This window comes from Poromitra crassiceps (assembly GCF_964638095.1).
Source record: "Poromitra crassiceps genome assembly, chromosome: 8".
NCBI classification, from domain to species: domain Eukaryota; kingdom Metazoa; phylum Chordata; class Actinopteri; order Beryciformes; family Melamphaidae; genus Poromitra; species Poromitra crassiceps.
The window spans coordinates 57,932,698-57,953,536 of NC_139629.1; the positions used below are offsets into that span (position 1 = coordinate 57,932,698).

A 20,839-nucleotide genomic window follows, 5' to 3' on the forward strand; every position below is an offset into this window, starting at 1 on the left:
CCTGCCAATGAAGGTACTGCTGATTGATTGATCAAATTGTCTCACCTCTATTTTGCCTATGTAACCTGCATCTTTTGGTAATGTGTGAAATAAACATTCATTCATTCATTCCAGCCAACCAAATGGGGCGTGAAGGTTTGGGTGATGGCGGAGAGCTCAACAGGCTACGTTCCGCACTTCAAAGTAAGGAAAAAAATCAGCACACCAAGAATATGCAAATATGTATTCTGTAATGTGTTGTTATTTGAGTGACCTTTCAAGCACCCAAGGCCCTTCCTCAGACTTGTGTTTCTTCTTGCAAACTCCCCAGGTGTACACAGGACGTGAAGCGGCGCCGCAGACGGGCCTGGCACAGCGCGTGGTGCTGGACCTCGCCAAGCCATACAATGGCACCTTCCTGTCCATTTATATGGACAACTTCTACACCAGTGTAGAACTCCTCCAGGAGATGAACGGCCTTTTCCTGTACGGCTGTGGCACCCTTCGGGCCAATAGGAAGGGGCTGCCGAAGGACCACAGCCTGACAAAGAGGGCTGCGCTGGGGAAGCACGAGTTCCGGGTGGCACAGCAGGATGACCTCACCTTCTGCGTGTGGCAAGACACAAAGACGGTGATGGTCTTGTCCAATCACCATGACCCCAGCGCAACAGGGACTGTAAGGCGGAGGAGAGATGAGACCCACCGGGCTGATGTGGTAGTGCCCGCTTGCCTGGCGGACTACCAGAGCCACATGAAAGGTTTGTTTTACAGATTTATGTTTTATAAACAAAAATTAAAATACTGTAAGCTTATATTCACTGAGGTCATTTGAGTGAAAATGTACGTATGTAAACAGAGTTCCATGTGTGTTCCAGGTGTGGATCTCCTCGACCAGATGATTGGATACTATGGTTTCGATCATCGGTCAAAGAAATGGTGGCGGCGTGTGTTCTTCTGGGGCCTGTCTGTGTCGTGCTACAACGCCTACGTTGCAGCCAGGTCTGTTGGAGGAAGGCACAAACATTACAAGGACTGGCTGGAGACCTTGCTGGAGGAGCTCATCACACCGGTGACAAGGAGGGCCCCTCCTGTGATCCCTCCTCCTTCTCCTCCTCCTCCTCTGTCCCCAGCTTCCAGACCAGCCTCTCCATTTGGCTCTCCTTCCACTCCAGAGAGCAGGGGAGCCTCCCCAGCACCAAGCACATCGAGCAGGGCAGCCTCCCCAGCACCCAGCACGTCAGGAGAAGCCACAGGTCCCCCAATGCACGACTTCGGGAAGGTGTTTGAGAAGCGGAAGCTCTGCAGGGAGTGCCAGTTGTTGCTGGACAAAAAAGATGTAGTAGGCAGTGGGCTAACTGTGTATGGCTGCATACAGTGTGACCTGCCTGTCCACATTGAGTGTTTTGGAAAACACTACAGACATTTTTTGTAAGTGTTTGCTAAACACTAGCTGACACTTTAGACACTTGCCCCTTTGATGGTAAATGGACTGCATTTTTTTTTATGGTTGCAAGGGGACACAAGGGGGCAGTGTGGAGCACATTTTTGATTTTATTTGAGTGGTTTGGAGTGATTTGTTGCTTGTTTTTTCATACGTTTTTTAGTTTTTTAAAAATTTTCTGTGTTTACAGCAATATTTGACAATGCTATTGAATTGTCATACCAATAAACACCTTTTACAAGGAAAGCCACATGTGTCAGCTCTCAAATGCCTTTTAAAGTGTGTTTTTATCTTCTACAGAGGCTGAGATATCACTATTTTAGTAGGCGTTGACATTTCTATGAAAAGTTCAGGATTTGGGGGTCTATTATCAAATCGGACTTAGGTTTTAGAGGCTATTTTTTAGGCGAAAATAGGCTGAAATGGGTTAATATCCTTATATCGGAAATTCAAAGATATGATTCAAATTTGATCAAATTGATTGTTGATATTCACAGTTTATGACTCATGTCCGGAGCATATCTTAAATCCAGAATCTGACCACTTTGACGCCAAGAGAATATGGAGTCCAAATTTTTTCCAGATATGACTGATGCCATATTTTGAAAGCCAAAACACACCACATGTCTGGTGACAGCATATCACATGATACTACCGAAATGCCTCGTCCTGTGTGTGTTAAATTCCGGGAAGCAATGTATGTGTCATATCCGTAGCAGGAAACGTTGAGATACTATTAATATCCTTACTCAGACATTCAAAGATATGATTCAAATCTGATCAAATTAAGTGTCGATACTCACAGCTTCTGACTCATGTCTGGAGCATATCTTAAATCCGGAATCTGACCACTTTGACACTACCAGAATATGGAGTCCAAATATTTTCCAGATATGACTGATGCCATATTTTGAAAGCCAAACACTAATGTATACACCACAGTATATCACATGATACTACCGAAATGCCTCGCCCTGTGTATATTAGAATCCAGTAAGCAATATACATGTCATATCCATAGCAGGAAACTTGATATACATGTAGTATCCATAGCAGAAAACTTTTAGATATGGTTAGAGTAATAGCCACATGTCTTGGATATTCTAGGATATGATTCAAATCTGATCAAAATTACTGTAAATACTCGCTGGTTATAACTCATCTTCGGAGTATCAACTTCCGGACTGGGAGCACTTTAAAATTTAGTCAATATATTGTTTTGGCAGTCACAATAGGACAGAATATCTTGTATAGAGATATAACTGTTATCTAATATCTATTCAGATGTATGTGTTGTCAGTTACAAGACTTGACAGATTATTATTAGAAAAATACTCTTTAAATTGTGTCTGATATATATTTTTTTCAACAAAATGCCCCAAATCTTTTCAAGTACACCTTCTACTCATTGAAAAATACATAATCTATGAATCTTCAAATATAATTATTTTATTAACGCAATTTGAACATCAAATTCAATTCAACGTGGCAGTTATGAAACATACAAAAACAGTCAGAGTTCAAAATAAAGTCACCGCCAGGGTTTGTGAGCATTTTCAGTGATTTCCATGACCCACAGAATATTTTCTTCTATGACTATTAGAACACCAAATATCCCAAAAGACAGAACAAAGCCTCTACTTCCATGAAAAAAAAAACAGTTTGTTTCTCCGTGCTTCCGTTCTTTAGTTATCGACACATGAATGTGGGTTGTTTTCACTGACACCGTGCGTCTCTCACCACAAAGCTGTGAAAACTGCCTTTTTGCACAGAGAGCGCACCGGGGTAGGTCACCCTCTCATCTTCTCTGTGAGAAGCTAGTGCTTCCTGCTACTTGATGTGTGGAGGTCTGGGAGCATATTAGATGGCTGAAATTTACACTATGTGAGGGTTTACAAATCGGATCACTGAGATTAACTATTAAAAAAAGAGAGGTTAGAATGTGTGAAGAACACTTCTCAACTGTGCTGTTTGTGAGATCTTGCAAATGAAAAATAATATTTTTAACATATCTACATACGATACATGAACAACAAGGAATGCTGGACAAAAACATATCCAACAATAACAAATAAAATAAAAAAGTTCCAAAAACAAAACATCCTCAACAGTCAAACAAACAAGCTCTTAGTTTTCCAACCCAGTCTAAAAGAAAATGTAAAATAGCAACGTTGGTCCACAGCCTAAAGAAGTTGCTATTTTACAATTTCGGCTCCCAAATTGTAAAATAGTAACTTTTTGGGTTCGGTTTTGAGACCCCCCTTCCGACTCCCAAAGGGAATCCTCTAACCTCTGACTGCTCTAACCTCTCCCAGACTATAACCCTAACCTCTCCCCAGACCCTAACCCTAAACTCTCCCACCCCTCAAAAACCTCCCACCCCTGTATAAACTCCCATTCAAAAAAGCTACCACTTTACAATTTGGGAGGCGAAATTCTAACGTTTTGTTTTGGTCAGTTTTGTTTTGGGTAGGTGGGAGATCCCTTCAAGGTCTCTGACCTCCACCTTCCGACCACTCTAACTTCCGACCTCAGTTACCCCTCTAACCTCAACCAGACCCTAGCCCTAAACCTAACCTCTTCCCAGACCATAACCTAACCTCGCCCACCCCTCAAAAACCTCCCACCCCCGTATGAACTGCCATTGAAAACAAGTTACCATTTTACAATTTTGGAGGCAAAATTCTAAAATTTCTAGCTGTGGACCAACACTGCTATTTTACCATTTTCCTTGAGACTGTGTTGATTTTTCAGCTGGAGCTTTCAGCTAGAGCACCCTCTTCCTCTGCCAGGTATGGCTGACTCCTGGATGCAGCAGGAGGTCCTCTGTTAGAATCTTGTCCAGAGGGGAGACGGTGATGAGTGGAGCGTGGCTCCACTCCCTTCCTCCTGTTCTCATCAAGGACCTTCTGGCAGGAGGTAACGATCGTGGTCAGACGTGGTGAGCACCATTTTGGTGAGGAAAATATGTACTGTGACTTCTCCTCATCGCTTTCCTCATCACTCATCACATTTCCGTCAGCCCCTTTCAAGTATCTCAAGTCCTCTTGGCTCAGCACCTTCTCCCCAACTTTCACTCTCTTCTTAAAGAGCTATAAAGAGAGAGAAAAAACTGTGAGCTGCAGCAGTGGTCAAATTATGTTTTTATGCTGGCTTTGCAATGGCAAATCTACCAAATCTAAAGGAGCATTTCTTTCCATCCAGCACAAATTATAGTCTGGTAAGTCGGCACTAGTACCATTTTAAAGGTCCCATTCCGTGCAAAAGCTGTTTTTACTTGTAAATGCATATATACTGCTGTCAGCCCTCCCTGTAATGAGTGGTCACACGTTCAGAACTGCCACAGTTGGATTTGTCCCTATCCAGCGTCCCCCTGCAGTCTCCTCCAAGCCACACCCCCAAACGCGTCGTTTGCCCAGAGAGGAATCTGGAGAGAATATCGACGTCACTAGCTTCCTCCTGCATACTCGGGTCCCTCTCACACAAGCTACCTGCACCATTTAGTCTATAGCCACAAAATTAACACTTCTAGCTGGAGCGACGCCAACTGTACGTGATCCAGCAACTGCAGAGGTGCATTCGGTAAGTCTAGGCATTTTGAGATGTCCTCTTTAGCGTAGTACCGTTTAGTTAACGATAACTCGCAACCTAGCGTGCTGGTCCACAGACGCTAATCTGATTGGCCGCTGGGAGCCTGGGGCGGGCTCTCCCTCAGCGGCCAATGGGAACTGTTAGTTCTGAATATATTATAGAAACAGGCCGTTCTTGGGAAGCGACCAGATGAGGAAGTGAGAACTCCGTCACAACAAACGGGTTTGCTATATTTTCGACAGATTAATCCAGAATCATGTTTTATGGACCAGAGACACACGTTTTTAAGAGGTTACAGCTGCACGAATTGGGACCTTTAATACCTGTACATTTTACTGCACTCTTTTTGCTTGATAGAGACAGAAAAAATATATATATTATGACTGTAATGGGACTGTCATATCAGCGCCTAAATTGGCTTCACACAGAGTCAAACACAATGTATAGACTAAATTCCAATGAAATTTAAATTGAATTAATGGTGTTAAACTTCTCCAATCTCCAGTTGGTTTATCCTGCCATCCCTATTCTGCACACACTGACTGCATAGTGCAGCATTAGGTACTGAGGCTATTTGGAAATGCAAGGTAGGAGAAGGAGAGCCAGCACACAAAAATGTCCTTTTGTTGGGTTTATTCCAGCTTAACACCAGGTACAGCACACGGACGTTTAAGCCTAACGGCCTTCTTCAGCGTGTTGCTGTGTCAGGCGGAAATGACGTTTAAATACACTGAGACCGGAAGTCCATTCAATAAACGAAATATCAAAATTCATATATAAATGCATATATAAAGGCCTGGTTCTGCTCTCCCACACAGTGGGGCTGACCAGACTATTGTTATTTATATATGCATACATTGTTGTATGTAGACATTTTCTTTGATAATGGAACGTGCGTGTTGTGTATTGCTTGGTTCTTGAATTCTTTATATACTGTAACTGAATTTTGATATTTCGTTTATTGAATGGACTTCCGGTCTCAGTGTATTTAAACGTCATTTCCACCTGACACAGCAACACGCTGAAGAAGGCTGTTAGGCTGAAACGTCCGTGTGCTGTACCTGGTGTTAAGCTGGAATAAACCCAACAAAAGGACATTTTTGTGTGCTGGCTCTCCTTCTCCTACCAAGTATCTCCTGTGCCGTGCACCGAAACTTTAAAAACACCGGTGAGTGTGCTCGCTACTGGCTTATTGCCAGTTTGTTTGGACATATTTGGAAATGCAAAACTGATCCGTGCAGTTAACTAGCCATCATGTAACCATGTTAAATTATGTTAACATTAGTGGCTCTCTCCAGTCCTGCTACAGCGCCAAAATAAAGTGTGTAAATAGGTTTGGCTTACCAAAACTACCTTCGTGGAATTAGGCATTTTAATTGATAACCATGTGGCAATGCATTGAATTGAGATTCAATATAGATTTGTGGCTTCCACGGGAAGATATACTCACCCTATCACGCCGGCTTGTAAGGAGCTTTCTCCGCATAACGGCCTCCTTGGTTGTTCCCTCCTGCAGCTTTGCCTGGCTCTTCAGGTTTTCATAAGCCCTGTTGCAGGCTTCTGGAAATAGATAATAAAACAAAATTGACAAATTATCGGTGACAGTAGAGTGTTTAGTTTTTAACTTGTCACTTAGACTTTCAGAATTAAGGGTGTATTCACACCTCTAGGTTGCTTGCTTTGTGTTCAATTTGGGTACTTAATTGATACAATTGTTGCATTTGTGCGTGGGTTCGTTTGTGTTCACACAGCCACAATGAAACGGTCCAAATAGTATTGCCAAGCCTCCTGGATTGGCCAGGAGACACTCCGATAGGCCAATAGCCTCTCGGAATAGAAAAGATAATTCCCCAAGATTTTATGATTATAAGAATGCGTTCTGTTAGACCTACATTGTAGTCTACATCGGGTGTGCGCCGTGCGAGGAGAGAGAGAGAAAGTTATTTATTTATTTACTTAAGCTATCGGGTAATTTGGAGATATAAGATCAAAGACCCTCGCAACTTCTGCTATTACTATCACAAAGACTTCAGAGAATTATGAATAATAAACACCTGTCCTGTCAGGAATAAAATATTAATAATATAATAATAATAATTTAATAATAGCCTACGGACATTTTGAGGAAGACATGCAATCAGTCTGATTGTTCCAGACAATCTTATCACAAAGAAGGCTGGCTCTGATTACCACGACTTGTTTTCATTTGGAGACCAGAGGTAAGTTGCCGTTCGTCGAGTTCAAACATGATGTTGCAAAAATCCCCCAAAGTTTATCCATGCAAACGCTAGTTTCACAAGCATTCAACTATTAAAATGTCTCGCAACTGATGATTTCTCATCCTGATTGCGTATAGAGCATTTGTGTTCAGATTCTGGTTTTTAACTAGCGTTTTGTTTTGCCTACATAGTATAAATTACATGGGCATTTCAACAGGTAAACAACATATCTAGTGTTACATGTGATTCTGCCTCTGACCTTAATGTTCACACCAGAACTCGGATGCGTGAAATGATTACCTTTGAGCATGGCATAACAATGTCCCAATTATAGCAAGGAAAATTACCAGAAGGAATAGAACGAGAAACAAAGAAAGTGAGTGGGTCTCTTGGGCAGATCTGACTTTACTAAAATATCTCTTAAATTGGAGGACCTCTTATAAAAGTATCTGGGTGAAGTTTGAAAAGCATTAGATGTGAAAGTCACTTTCCAGTATGTGCCAATATCTACTCAATACTTATTTGACTGACTTAGATAGGCTATAGGACTATAGGTGGACACAAATGCTAGGCCCTGAGAAGAGGTGTCTCTGGAATTAGATTTAAGTAAATCATACTGCTGCACTTGTCGTACTCTGTTGAGATGGTTCTCCAGTAAATCATCCCCATATCCCCTCGACTTAAAATTAACACCAAGATTTTTAGCATATAACTCAAAAGAATCACAAATACGTTTAATCCTCAATAATTGACTTATGGTAGACTTCTCTTTAATGCTGGAGAATGAAAACTTTTGAATTGTAAAAAAGTATTTATATCGGTTTCCTTTCTGTAAACCTCAGTATGTGTACAGAGGATCCATGTTTCTTCATCCAAAACATCCAAGAAAGAAATCTGTTCCAAATCATAACATAATGTAAACTTAATTGATTCCTTTCTTGAGTTAAAAAAAGCATGAAATAGTTTTATTTCTTCAGCATTACCACTCCAAATAAAAAATAGATTGTCTATGTATCTCCAATAGCTTTTAAAGGGATAGTTCTGTTTGTTTGAAGTTGGGTCCTATGTACGGCAACCATTTTAGGGCATCCTCGTCCGTCAGAGTATAGGCTATCGTTCCTCAGTCTAAAGCGTTGTCAGTTGTCATGTCTCCTATAGTAAACCGTCGAGTGTGCTCTGAAACACCTTCAGTCCTCACACGAAAACGCTGTCATTCCTCCTGCCTCACTTATCACTCAAACTAGCTGTCAGGCATCACTCCTCACGTCTCACACAAAAACGTTGTCGATCCTCCTGCAGACTAGCTGTCAGGCATCACTCAAACTAGCTGTCAGTCATCACATGAAAACGCTGTCATTCGTTGTTTTTGGTTGTTCTTCCGTGTAGAATGCCTCTGTGAAATGAGCAACAATTTCTTACAACTTCACTTTCGGTTGAGTGATTTTGCCTTCAAAATAAAAGCGTGTTGTTTTTTTTACAATAGATTAAAGTAGTAATCCATGAGACCCAACATAATTAATTAATCTGTTGGGTCTCATGGATTACTACTTTAATCTATTGTAAATAAAAGAAAACAGGCTTTTATTTTGAAGGCAAAATCACTCAACCGAAAGTGAAGTTGTAAGAAATTGTTGCTCATTTCACAGAGGCATTATTGCGGTTTCCCCATCACACGGAAGAACAACCAAAAACAAAGAATGACAGCGTTTTCATGTGATGACTGACAGCTAGTTTGAGTGATGCCTGACAGCTAGTCTGCAGGAGGATCGATAACGTTTTTGTGTGAGACGTGAGGAGTGATGCCTGACAGCTAGTTTGAGTGATAAGTGAGGCAGGAGGAATGACAGCGTTTTCGTGTGAGGACTGAAGGTGTTTCAGAGCACACTCGATGATTTACTATAGGAGACATGACAACTGACAACGCTTTAGACTGAGGAACGATAGCCTATACTCTGACGGACGAGGATGCCCTAAAATAGTTGCCGTACCTATGAGGTACTCTCATACAGTCAGTGCACTGGGTACAGCACTCTGGATGCATGCTGCAGCTGGAGTGCAGTTCTCCTATCTCGGATGCATCGAGAGTGCTTTACCCAGTGCACTGACTGTATGAGAGTACCTCATAGGACCCAACTTCAAACAAACAGAACTATCCCTTTAATAAACTTAGAATAGGGATTATCATTATAAATAAAATTGAATTCAAATTATCCCATAAACAGAATTTGCATAATTTGGAGCCACCGGTGAGCCCATAGCTGAGTCCCGATGTTGAAGGTAGTATTGATCCTGAAACTTAAAATAATTCTTAGTCAAAACTTAATTTGTTAAAGATAACAGAAACTCAGAGTAGGGATGTGATTCAGTTCTTTGATTCCAAAAATAATGCGTGGCTTCCAAGCCATCTTTATGGGGTATGCTGGGATATAAACTAGCAACATCCATAGTACAAAGAAGATCATGACACACGACACTCTGTCAACTTAATCAGAAACTATGTAGTGTCTTTGAGATGTGAGGGTAATGCATAGACCAAGTCTTTGATATATTGTATCGAATGTCAAATATTGTGATATTTTATTATACAAAATCTCAAGTGTATGCAACATTTCTGGCAGGTTTTTATGACACTGTGGTCAGTCTGTCTGCTTGATAATCAAATTTTGCTGCAATACAAATGATTGAAGTGAGATGGACAGACTGGAAACTTTATTTAATTAGATAAAACAGATCTTCAAAAAGCCATTTTCCTTTGGGGACATAATTTGCAGTTGAAAAAAGGTAATAAATCATAATATATTGCAATATCGCAATACTCAATATATCGCAATACTAGCATATTGCAATATCGCAATACTATCGTATCGTGACAAACGGCTTGATGCTCAGAACAATAGAGGTAGTGTGTGGACAATAGGTGCAAACGAAGTGCCGAACCATCAAATACGAGGTAATGTAGACATGGCCTAGGCAAGGCAAATAAATTTAGTAACCAGTAAAAGAAGGAATAAAGAAGAAAATTATAAAATAAATTTAGTGCCAGATCTGTATATATTTCTATTTTTTCTGTTCTGGAAAAATGACTGAAAAAATAATTTAAATAACCATTGGTTTTGGCCTTGGTGCCCTACATTTTGGCCACGATGCCCCAATAAATAGGTATTGTAAATTTGTATCTATCAAAGGCCAAAGTGGCCTTGCACTAAAAATTACTTAATTCCACGGATTTCAATTTGTAACCGCTCCACCATGTGGTGGGTTATTAAGGAGAAGATAAAAAACACCATCTCTCCTTTGAATAAATGCATTCAAAGAAGAGTGCTGTTCAGATTTCAAAGTGGTACTGTTGATCAAATTAAAACAGCTTCGATAGCAGCGTCTATCTCGTCTGGTGGCTGCTGCCACTGTTGTTATTACTCCTCGGCACACTTGACAAAAACATGACCACAGCATTACTGGTCATGCTTAGTGTTGCACTGTTTATTGATGCTGATTGGATAATTGTTAGTCCCCCTCAGCACTCATTGGACAAGTTGTTTCTGATGGCACGATGCCAGAGCAGAAGCAGCAAAAACTCAACACAGTGGAGGGTGAATTCGAAGGTCTGGATTCCTTCAACTTAAACTTGGCTCTGATCAACACAATTACACTGATCTTACCAGTACAAGATCTGCATGTATCTCTCTCTGCATACAGCAGATAGTAGGGTTAACACAATGTTATCCCAACACCCCCCCCCCCCCCCAATACTTACTTCTCATGAGCTGGATACTCCACAACTGCCCCTGCCCCATGTCAGTGATTGTCTGGATGACAGCTTTTGTCACCAGCTCGTTATGCGTTGTCCTGAACCTGGAAGCATAAGCATTGGCACTATTGGTAACAAATCATCTCACCATTCATTTAATCCAATAAATACATTTTTAGATCCCAATTCAAAGGTTTTATCAAAAAGTATTGCTTATGAGCTAACAGAAAATGAGAGTGATAATACGGGACAAAATAGACTATCAAATGAGTCTGACAGGGCGTTCACACCAAGCAACACTCAAGCAACGGTGAAGCCACAAGTTTCTTTTCGGCGTCCTTGTTAGCAGGCGAGGCCGTAAAAAACAGCTGCGCGCGTGCCACACTGAAACGATCGTTCAGGATTCAGTTCTATTTTCCAAGCGTGAAGCATGAAGCTGCCAGGCAGGAAGTCAATGAAAATTGTGGGCGGGGGGTCAATGTGCGCCGAGCGAGGCACAGAGGAACAGAGAGTGCTTCTTGTGTGATATGTTTAGTGTGAGCATAGCTTCAACGTGGCTTTAGCTTCAGCTCTGCTTCTGTTAAGCACCTGGTGTAATCCTGATTACTTGAGTCCGACTCTGAGTCCGGAGTTACTGAGCATGAGCCTGAACCCACATCTAGGTGAACACATGTATCTGCCCTTGCACGAAAATTATTGAATAATGTCAGGATATTAATATAGCTATACATATCTTATGGCAAATTATTAGGGCATATTAAAGAGAAACAAAAAACTGTCTTTATTAATTAGCAAGTCCGAGTCCTCGTCTCCAACTTCCAAGTCCAAATGCATGAATGCTCGAGTCCAAGTCCAAGTCATCAGTTCTCAAGTCCAAGTCAAGTCATGAGTCCTGAAAATGCGTCCAGGACTCAGATTCAACTACAACAGTGAAGGAAATACAGAGTGTGGGCCATAACAAATGTATGTGATAATCTGTCCCAATATTGGCAAATATGCAAAACAGGATTTGCCATAACATACTTGTCAGTTTGCTGGACTCTCCACTGAAGCTGTTCACCCAGGCTTCTGTGGGTTTGACGGACCAGGGTCTGCAAATGGCATACATTTGAAACGTAAATGTAATAATGAAGCCGAATTTAGTTTGGAACCCCAAACAATGACATCTTCTAAACATTACACACTCTGATTGGACCCTGCTTGCTAATTTCCACAGTAACAGACGATTCAGTTGCACAGATAAGCAGAATAATTGAAGTATATAACCTATCCATACTTAACATTAAATTACTTCTTCCAATTTAATTAGAACAATACATACATCATTAGCAATATTACACAGCGGTAAACCTACTGGCAAATACACTATATGAAACAAATAAATTAGTCTGCATTCATAACTTGATGTGTGTTTCAGCAGCAGGCAGGAAGATTGGTGGACAGACAGCCTTCTTTCATGTGTAGCCCAATTATTTTTTTAAGTTTCATTATAAAGTGTATTTTTACATTTAAAAAAATTAAACAATAATTATACTATTTTCATTTGCACTTTTTTCTGTACAAGAACCAGGTTAAATAGGGTTACAGCTTTCAGTGTCTTACATCTGCATGTGAACAAAACTTCAGACACAATATGATTATCAAGTTATGTGAAGCGATTAATAGCATGGTATGATTATTTATATTGTATATATATTATAATATGCACTATTAGTTAATTGTATTGTACATAATATTACTCTGTAAATATGCAAATTGGTATACATACTATTAATGGTATATTATTAATAATTAATAATTTATACACTAGAACTATAAATTATATTTATTATGCAAGGTATGAATGTATTTGTATGTATATATATATATATATATATATATATATATATATATATATATTTGTATATATGTGTGTATGAACATAATATATGGTTTATTGAGAATGTAAATAGTATAAAAGTGGAAGTCAATTGATTAAGAATGTGAACTGTGGACTGGGGGTATAATAAGTACAGTGTACTTCATCCTACTCCTTTTCGGACCTCGTTGCTGTCACGTATTCTGATTATTATTGTTTATTTTTTTATTTAATTTTTCGTTTTATTTTCTTTTTTTTTCACTTATAAATATATATATTTTGTAATATTGATACTACTTGTGTATATTACTATTTCTTTTTTTTTGAAAGTCTGAAATAAAGCTTTCATTCATTCATCAATTGATCATAGACACTGATAATGGCCACACTTACCGACAGCTCAAGAGGCACCTTTGTGCTGCTTCCCCCAATGCCGCTGCCAGTTCCCACCTTCTCGATTATGTCATCTATCTTTTCATTGATGCCATCTACTTTTTGATTTAGAAGCCTGATTTCCCTAAAAGGGGAGCACAACACACATTACATGTCATAGTTATAAAAATCGCAAAATAAAAATATATTTACAATTGGAAAACTAGTTACTACAAGTGTAGATAAAACCATGTGTTTCACAGGCATAAAATGGACGTGGAGCCTCGCTCCACACTGCCCAGTTGTCGTCATTTTGCAGTTGTGTCCCTGAAATCTACAACGTTGGACTGAAAGACAGTTCAGTTATTTGTTTATAATGAAGATTTATTTGTTTCCCTGTCAAATAAATCGGTATGGGTATATATTGGTATCAGTCTGATTGTTCATTTAAAAAATTGGTGATCGGTATTGGCCCAGAATTTAGCAATCAGTGCATCCCTAGTATTAATATGAACTAACTGTATAACTTCCAAAATGGTCCCATCTTGAACAATGTAATAGCAACTATAGTTGGAATGCAACCAACATCTCTCAAACAATACTCATTCAGTTTACTGCCACAGAAAATAAGTTAAATTACAAGCTCCTCTCCCTTCTCAATTTCATTTTCCAATAGTTGTCTTAGTATAATCAATCTTGCCTTTATGATCGCTGTTGCAGTAACATAAAAATTCACTGATTACTCCGTGCTGATTATTACGCGCCCGCGCACGCGCGCGCACATACACACACACAGCTATGGCAAGGAGAAGGCGGGTAACAAACTATAGCTATCGAACGCATCAAGCCAAACACGCACGCACGCGCGCAGACACACACACACACACACACACACACACACACACACACACACACACTCACACTATGGCAAGGGGAACAAACTATAGCTATCAAACGCATCTCCTTGACACCAAGAGGCAAGCCCAAATGCCATTTCACCTTATATGGTAGAAGAAGCACATCTACAGTATAATACATTAGCAAATCAAGCAAGTAGAAAATCCATCCTAACTATAGGATGATTGGCGCGCGCGCTCTCTCTGTCTCTCTCTCTCTCACACACACACACACAACCGATAGTTTGGCGCTAAATTAGACCGCCATAAAGTTTGGCGCAAAATTAGCTAATGCAACTGGTCACACTGCAGCTTAACTTTAGCCTCCAACAAGACATGGAAACCCCTCTTTGTTTGGGTCGAGTTAGCTAACGTTATATTTACAGGCCAATGGGAGATGGAGCTAGTTTGAAGCTCACATTAGCCAACCTCAGTTACCATTCAACATAGCAGAATCAATCAGCTATAGCCTTACATCTTGTGAACACGCAAGCAAACACAGAAAAACACATGTATTGTACGAAATTAGCAATACCTCCATATATCGCCGAGGGTGACATGGCCCAATTCTGCCTCCTCGGATGACCCGCGGCGACCGGCTGGCTGTGCTGTGCGCTCCCGGGAGTGTGTGGGTCGGTCTCGGGCTCGGGGCCGTCGCGCAGGTGTCTGGCTTGAGCTAGCCTCAGCCTGGCTTGAGGGCGGCGATGGAGACCTGGTAGGAGATCTAGGAGTCCTCTGTCGTTGTCTTTTCCTCCCTCGCAATGGAGATAACCTGGCAGTGGCAGTCGCTCTACCGGGCCTCTCTTGGGATGAGTGAGGCATATTTGCTGGATGTCTAGATGCGCGCCAAGCGACTGTCCGCTTCAGAATCTAAAGGCTTTGTGACAAGACTCTGATCTCATGGGCGGAACTTGTCAGAATCCAGCCAATCACAATTACAGACGTCATCTAAAGAAAACAAACTACCAATCATGTTGTGCACATTGACGCGCTCAATTCCTCCAAAGGGATTAAAATGTATTATATGTATTAAATATGTAAATTATTATTATATTATTATTATTATTATATTATATATATATATTATATTATTATATTAAATATGTATTAAAAAAAGAAAAAGTTTGTGTAACTGTAGCCATCCTGATTAGTTCACGTGACCAGATGAGGACTGTACCAAAACAAATAAATAAATGTGTTTTTGACTTGTTAGAACTCAAATGTATGTAAATTCACCCAGGTAAAAAAATAAAATAAAAATATACTATTTTCACAGCTAACAGGTCAGATCAAGATTATATTGATATTGTGATATGAGTACACATCATTTTGTCTTTTTCAGGTTTAAAAAGGCTGCATTACAATAAAGTGCTACTAAAAGCAAAGCTCACAAAATAAACTATTCCATTAAATTTGTGTCACATAATTAAAACAATTGACTGGTGACAAGTTGTAGCTACATGATGTAATCATACAATTATCATCAAGTTATTGAAAATTAGTAATGTTACAGTTAATAGTTACTTAAAAAGTAATTGAGTTGAACATACCTATAACTACTTCATAACCTACAAAAAAAACTCTATCCTTACAAAAGCTAACAGAGCCCTGCTCTGCACTCTCCTGCTCAATAATCTATCATTTAATGTGATTTCCTGCACCCCTGAGTGCATGTTCACACCATACGCCAATCCCATGCCAATCCCACGTCAAAGCCACACAGTTTCATTTCAGAGTCCTTGTAAACAGGCAAGTCTGTTCACACCAGCTGCACGCCACGCTGAAGCCACGCTGTGCCATGCCAATGCCCCGCTGAACAGAGAGATTCAGCTTCTGTTCTATTTTCCAAGCGTGACGTGTGAAGCTTGAAACTGCAAGGCATGAATTGAATGGAAGTTGTGGGTGGGTTCAAGGCATGCCGAGTGAGGCGCTGAAGAGACTCCTGGCGTGACCGGTTAGGCGTCAGATCAGCTTGAGCCTGCCTCAAGCTTCAGTTCTGCCTATGGTGTGAACAAAGACTTACTCAGGCATTTATGACATACACAACATACATGACATCATGACATTTATCGCATAGGGCCCTAATACAATACATACATGACATACAGCATGACCTACATGACATACAGGTATATAGTACTGGTGAGGTCTCCAGACCATATTTCAAGCAGAAGGCCACTCACGCATAATCCGATCATCCCCTGATGACAGTCAAGTTCTAGCATAACGTGGTCAGTCAAAAGTCCTAGTATGACGTCTGCTATGACGTCAAATATGACGTCAGTTAATCCTCATATATATAGCAAGGGTTCTACGTCACCTCTCTCTCTCTGGCGGATCATAGCAGCAGCAGCTCACGGCAGTCCATCCCCCTTGAAGCAGGCCTCCGAAGCGTTGTTTTGCTCCACATCTGCAGACCGAATCAGCATCCTCAAGCCTTCTCCACCCGTGGATATTCACCGCAGATTTCAACGCTCCCCACTCCATTCCGGTATGTCGAGTTCCGAGTCAGAGCTGTCCATGGATAGCGACGACAGCTTAGACATCGCTTCCCTGTTCCGGACCGGCCACGGAGCGTACCTGCTTTCCGAGGCTTCTGATGAAGACGCTGGCGAAGCGGCTGGACCACAGGCTGCTAGCATAGCCCCGACGAGAAGGCCCAGCGCGCGTTCCCATGGCACGGGGCGCGCCACTGCGACGGCCCGTGGACGCCCAAGAACGCGTGCGAGCGTGCCGGAAGGAGAGGCCGCTCGGCGCGGACGCGCGAGAGGCCACGGGCGAAGACCAGTAGAGGCAGCCGCCCCGAGAGCTGGGAGCCGCCGGGGAAACGCAGGCCGCGGGGCCGCCGCGAGACGCCTCATCCTTCCTGGTCGCACTGACCTCCAGGCCGCCGCCCCGGAAGCAGAAGCGGCCCCATTCGTAGCTCCGCCGAGCCGACAGGGGTCGTCAAGAGCCATCCTGCTGTCCCTGCTAGATGCGAGCAGATCAGTAGAAGCCCGTCTGAGCGCCCTGGAACCCCCCCCCCCCCATTCCCCCCCACGTTCGCAGCAGCCCAGCTGGCGCAGCAGCCGATCCTACCCCCGCCCATGCAGCAAGCCGACGTGCTCCTCACCACCACCCAACCCGCCCAGATGAACACTCTGGCGTCCGCCATGCCTGCCATCCCATTCGGTATGTCTTTTGTTTCTCCCTGTGCCAATATTTCGCCCAGGCTAAGGTCCAACATTTTAAAGGACAGAGACATTAACTTAGTTAGCATACTCCTGCCATCTCCCCAGTGTAAAAGGAAGGCCACGGGTGACCCAGAGGGCCCTGTTTATTTAAAGTCGTCCGACCCCCGCCTGCCCAAAGACCTTTCCCTATGTGACTTCCTGAACACGTTTGGCGTCTACCGTGATGTGATCTGCGAAGTGTACCCAGAGCGCCGCCATGAGCTAGACAAATATCTAGCGCTAATAGGGGACCTCTACTCCAGCCACGGTAAACTATTTTACCAATATCATAAAGCATTCTCCGCTAAAGCCGCCCTGATGATCACTCGGGCAAATAGGCGGCTTGACTGGTCCATCATGGACATGCAAATATTGACAGATAAGGCACATGAGACAGACAGACAGACAGACGGTAGGTCAGGTAGACAGTCAGGTAGACAGGCAGTCAGTCTGAAAGACAGACAGACAGTGAGACAGTCAGGCAGACAGTGAGACAGACAGACGGTCGGCCAGTCAGTCAGGTAGACAGTCAGTCTGACAGAGAGTCAGTCAGTCAGTGACAGACAGACATCAGTCAGTCAGTCAGGTAGACAGACAGTGAAACACACAGTCAGTTCAGACACTGACAGACAGTCAGGTAGACAGGCAGACAGTGAGACAGACAGACGGTAGGTCAGGTAGACAGTCAGGTAGACAGGCAGTCAGTCTGAAAGACAGACAGACAGTGAGACAGTCAGGCAGACAGTGAGACAGACAGACGGTCGGTCAGTCAGTCAGGTAGACAGTCAGTCTGACAGAGAGTCAGTCAGTCAGTCAGTGACAGACAGACATCAGTCAGTCAGGTAGACAGACAGTGAAACACACAGTCAGTTCAGACACTGACAGACAGTCAGGTAGACAGGCAGACAGTGAGACAGACAGACAGACAGACAGACGGTAGGTCAGGTAGACAGTCAGGTAGACAGGCAGTCAGTCTGAAAGACAGACAGACAGTGAGACAGGGATACTGTAGCCTACTTACGATCAGATTTTTTTTAGTCGCGCACAATCACAAACCTTTGGCAGGTGCAAGCCGAGAAGAGGTCAACATTCAAACAGCACACTGTAACAATAAATAGCAATATTTTGCAAAAACTGCTTTAATAGTAAAATGGTAGGCTACGAGCGTTTTCTGGTTTTTCCCTTTGTCAGTATAAACGAAATATCAAACTGGTGAAACGTACCTTGGTCCTTAACCTTACCTTGAAGGAGTACAATCATGTTCCAAGCTCAAACATTAATTAATCACATTGAACACATGAGATCGAGTTTAGTATATCCGTGAGAGGCAAGTTCCCGTTTTTTCAGTGTACATGTGAAACACACAGTCAGTTCAGACACTGGCAGACAGTCAGGTAGACAGGCAGACAGTGAGACAGACAGACAGACAGACAGACGGTAGGTCAGGTAGACAGTCAGGTAGACAGGCAGTCAGTCTGAAAGACAGACAGACAGTGAGACAGTCAGGCAGACAGTGAGACAGACAGACAGTCGGTCAGTCAGTCAGGTAGACAGTCAGTCTGACAGAGAGTCAGTCAGTCAGTGACAGACAGACATCAGTCAGTCAGTCAGTCAGTCAGTCAGGTAGACAGACAGTGAAACACACAGTCAGTTCAGACACTGGCAGACAGTCAGGTAGACAGGCAGACAGTGAGACAGACAGACAGACAGACAGACAGACGGTAGGTCAGGTAGACAGTCAGGTAGACAGGCAGTCAGTCTGAAAGACAGACAGACAGTGAGACAGTCAGGCAGACAGTGAGACAGACAGACAGTCGGTCAGTCAGTCAGTCAGGTAGACAGTCAGTCTGACAGAGAGTCAGTCAGTCAGTGACAGACAGACATCAGTCAGTCAGTCAGTCAGGTAGACAGACAGTGAAACACACAGTCAGTTCAGACACTGGCAGACAGTCAGGTAGACAGGCAGACAGTGAGACAGACAGAAAGACAGACAGACAGACAGACGGTAGGTCAGGTAGACAGTCAGGTAGACAGGCAGTCAGTCTGAAAGACAGACAGACAGTGAGACAGTCAGGCAGACAGTGAGACAGACAGACAGTCGGTCAGTCAGTCAGGTAGACAGTCAGTCTGACAGAGAGTCAGTCAGTCAGTGACAGACAGACATCAGTCAGTCAGGTAGACAGACAGTGAAACACACAGTCAGTTCAGACACTGACAGACAGTCAGGTAGACAGGCAGACAGTGAGACAGACAGACAGACAGACGGTAGGTCAGGCAGACAGTCAGGTAGACAGGCAGTCAGTCTGAACGACAGACAGACAGTGAGAGAGGGATACTGTAGCCTACTTACGATCAGATTTTTTTTTTCACAAAACTTTGGCAGGTGCAAGCCCAGAAGAGGTCAACATTCAAACCGGTAAAACGTACCTTGGTCCCCCTCCTTCCCCTGGTGACAGACAGCTGAGAGAGAGCCTGCATGGCCCTGCTGGGGATAGTCACCCTGGCAGAGTTTAAAGAGCTCAGCCAGGCTCAGCTCTCCAGCACCAGGTGGAAAATAAGAATGTGCACACACAGATGTCTCAGATGAACAGGTCTGGCTGTCCTCTGTCCATACAGAATAGTTAATTGATGTTCAGATGTTTAGACAGACTGGCAGACAAGACAGGCAGACAGAAAGACAGACAGATGTCTATTTAGAATATTCATATGTTTACAATATACAATAGTTCACTTTTTGTTGTTCTTCTGTTGTATCAGTAATTGAAGCTAGCCCTTTCAAAGTTGCTGGACACGTAGGAGACAGTCTAAAGCCTACTCTCAGCAAAGGGTAGGCTAATCGGAGCTACGCTGAGCGAGCTGTGGTCCCGCAGAGTTGAAAAAAATCAGAAAACGCACGAAATTACGAAATCCAGCAAAATGTACATCTCTTTTTGGGCCAGGGACACAGTTCCACTCAACCTGGAGCCGTAATTTTGGCTACAGTGTATGTTGAGAACCCCTAGTACATGCTCAAACCGTCATTTTGGTTGTAGCTTCAATTACTGAATTTTAGTGAATATAAAGATACGACACTTTTTTTTTTTTTTTGGTAAAGAAAAAAACTTCCGTTTTGACCTCCCATTTTTTGTGGGCTGAAAGAGGAGTGTGAGAGGAGTTCCCACAAAAAAAAATTAGGCCTTGAAATTACTTCCCCTAGGAGTTATTCAGGTTTGATTTTTTTTTTTTTTTTTTTTGTATTTTTTTTTTTTTTTTTTTTATAGCCATGTAGGTACTCTAAGGACTCCATTTTTGGCGAGGAGCCCGAAAAACGACTTCATTTTGGCCAAAAAGCAAGGGAAATGGCCCAAACGCGACTTCCGGTTTTTAGGGGGCGTTTTGACCTCCCATTTTTTGTGGGCGGGAAGAGGGGTGTGAGAGGAGTTCCCCCAAGAAAGGACAGCCTTCTAGTCCATTTACTTTAGGAGTTAAACGCACCCCTAGTTTCAACATTTTTAAACGATTGGACCTCCCCCCTGCCTAGGGG

At 42.5% G+C, this 20,839-nt stretch overlaps 1 protein-coding gene across 1 annotated transcript; it reads left to right on the forward strand.

Annotated features, from left to right (window-relative positions):
* Nucleotides 1-409: 409 nt before the first annotated feature.
* On the forward strand, nt 410-1,670 carry LOC310781849 (piggyBac transposable element-derived protein 4-like; the record flags this gene model as incomplete). Its single annotated transcript, XM_083642480.1, has 2 exons — nt 410-737; nt 855-1,670. 2 exons carry the CDS (start codon nt 410-412, stop codon nt 1,409-1,411), a joined length of 885 nt encoding a protein of 294 aa, XP_083498606.1. The 3' UTR covers nt 1,412-1,670.
* Between the last annotated feature and the right edge of the window lie 19,169 nt (nt 1,671-20,839).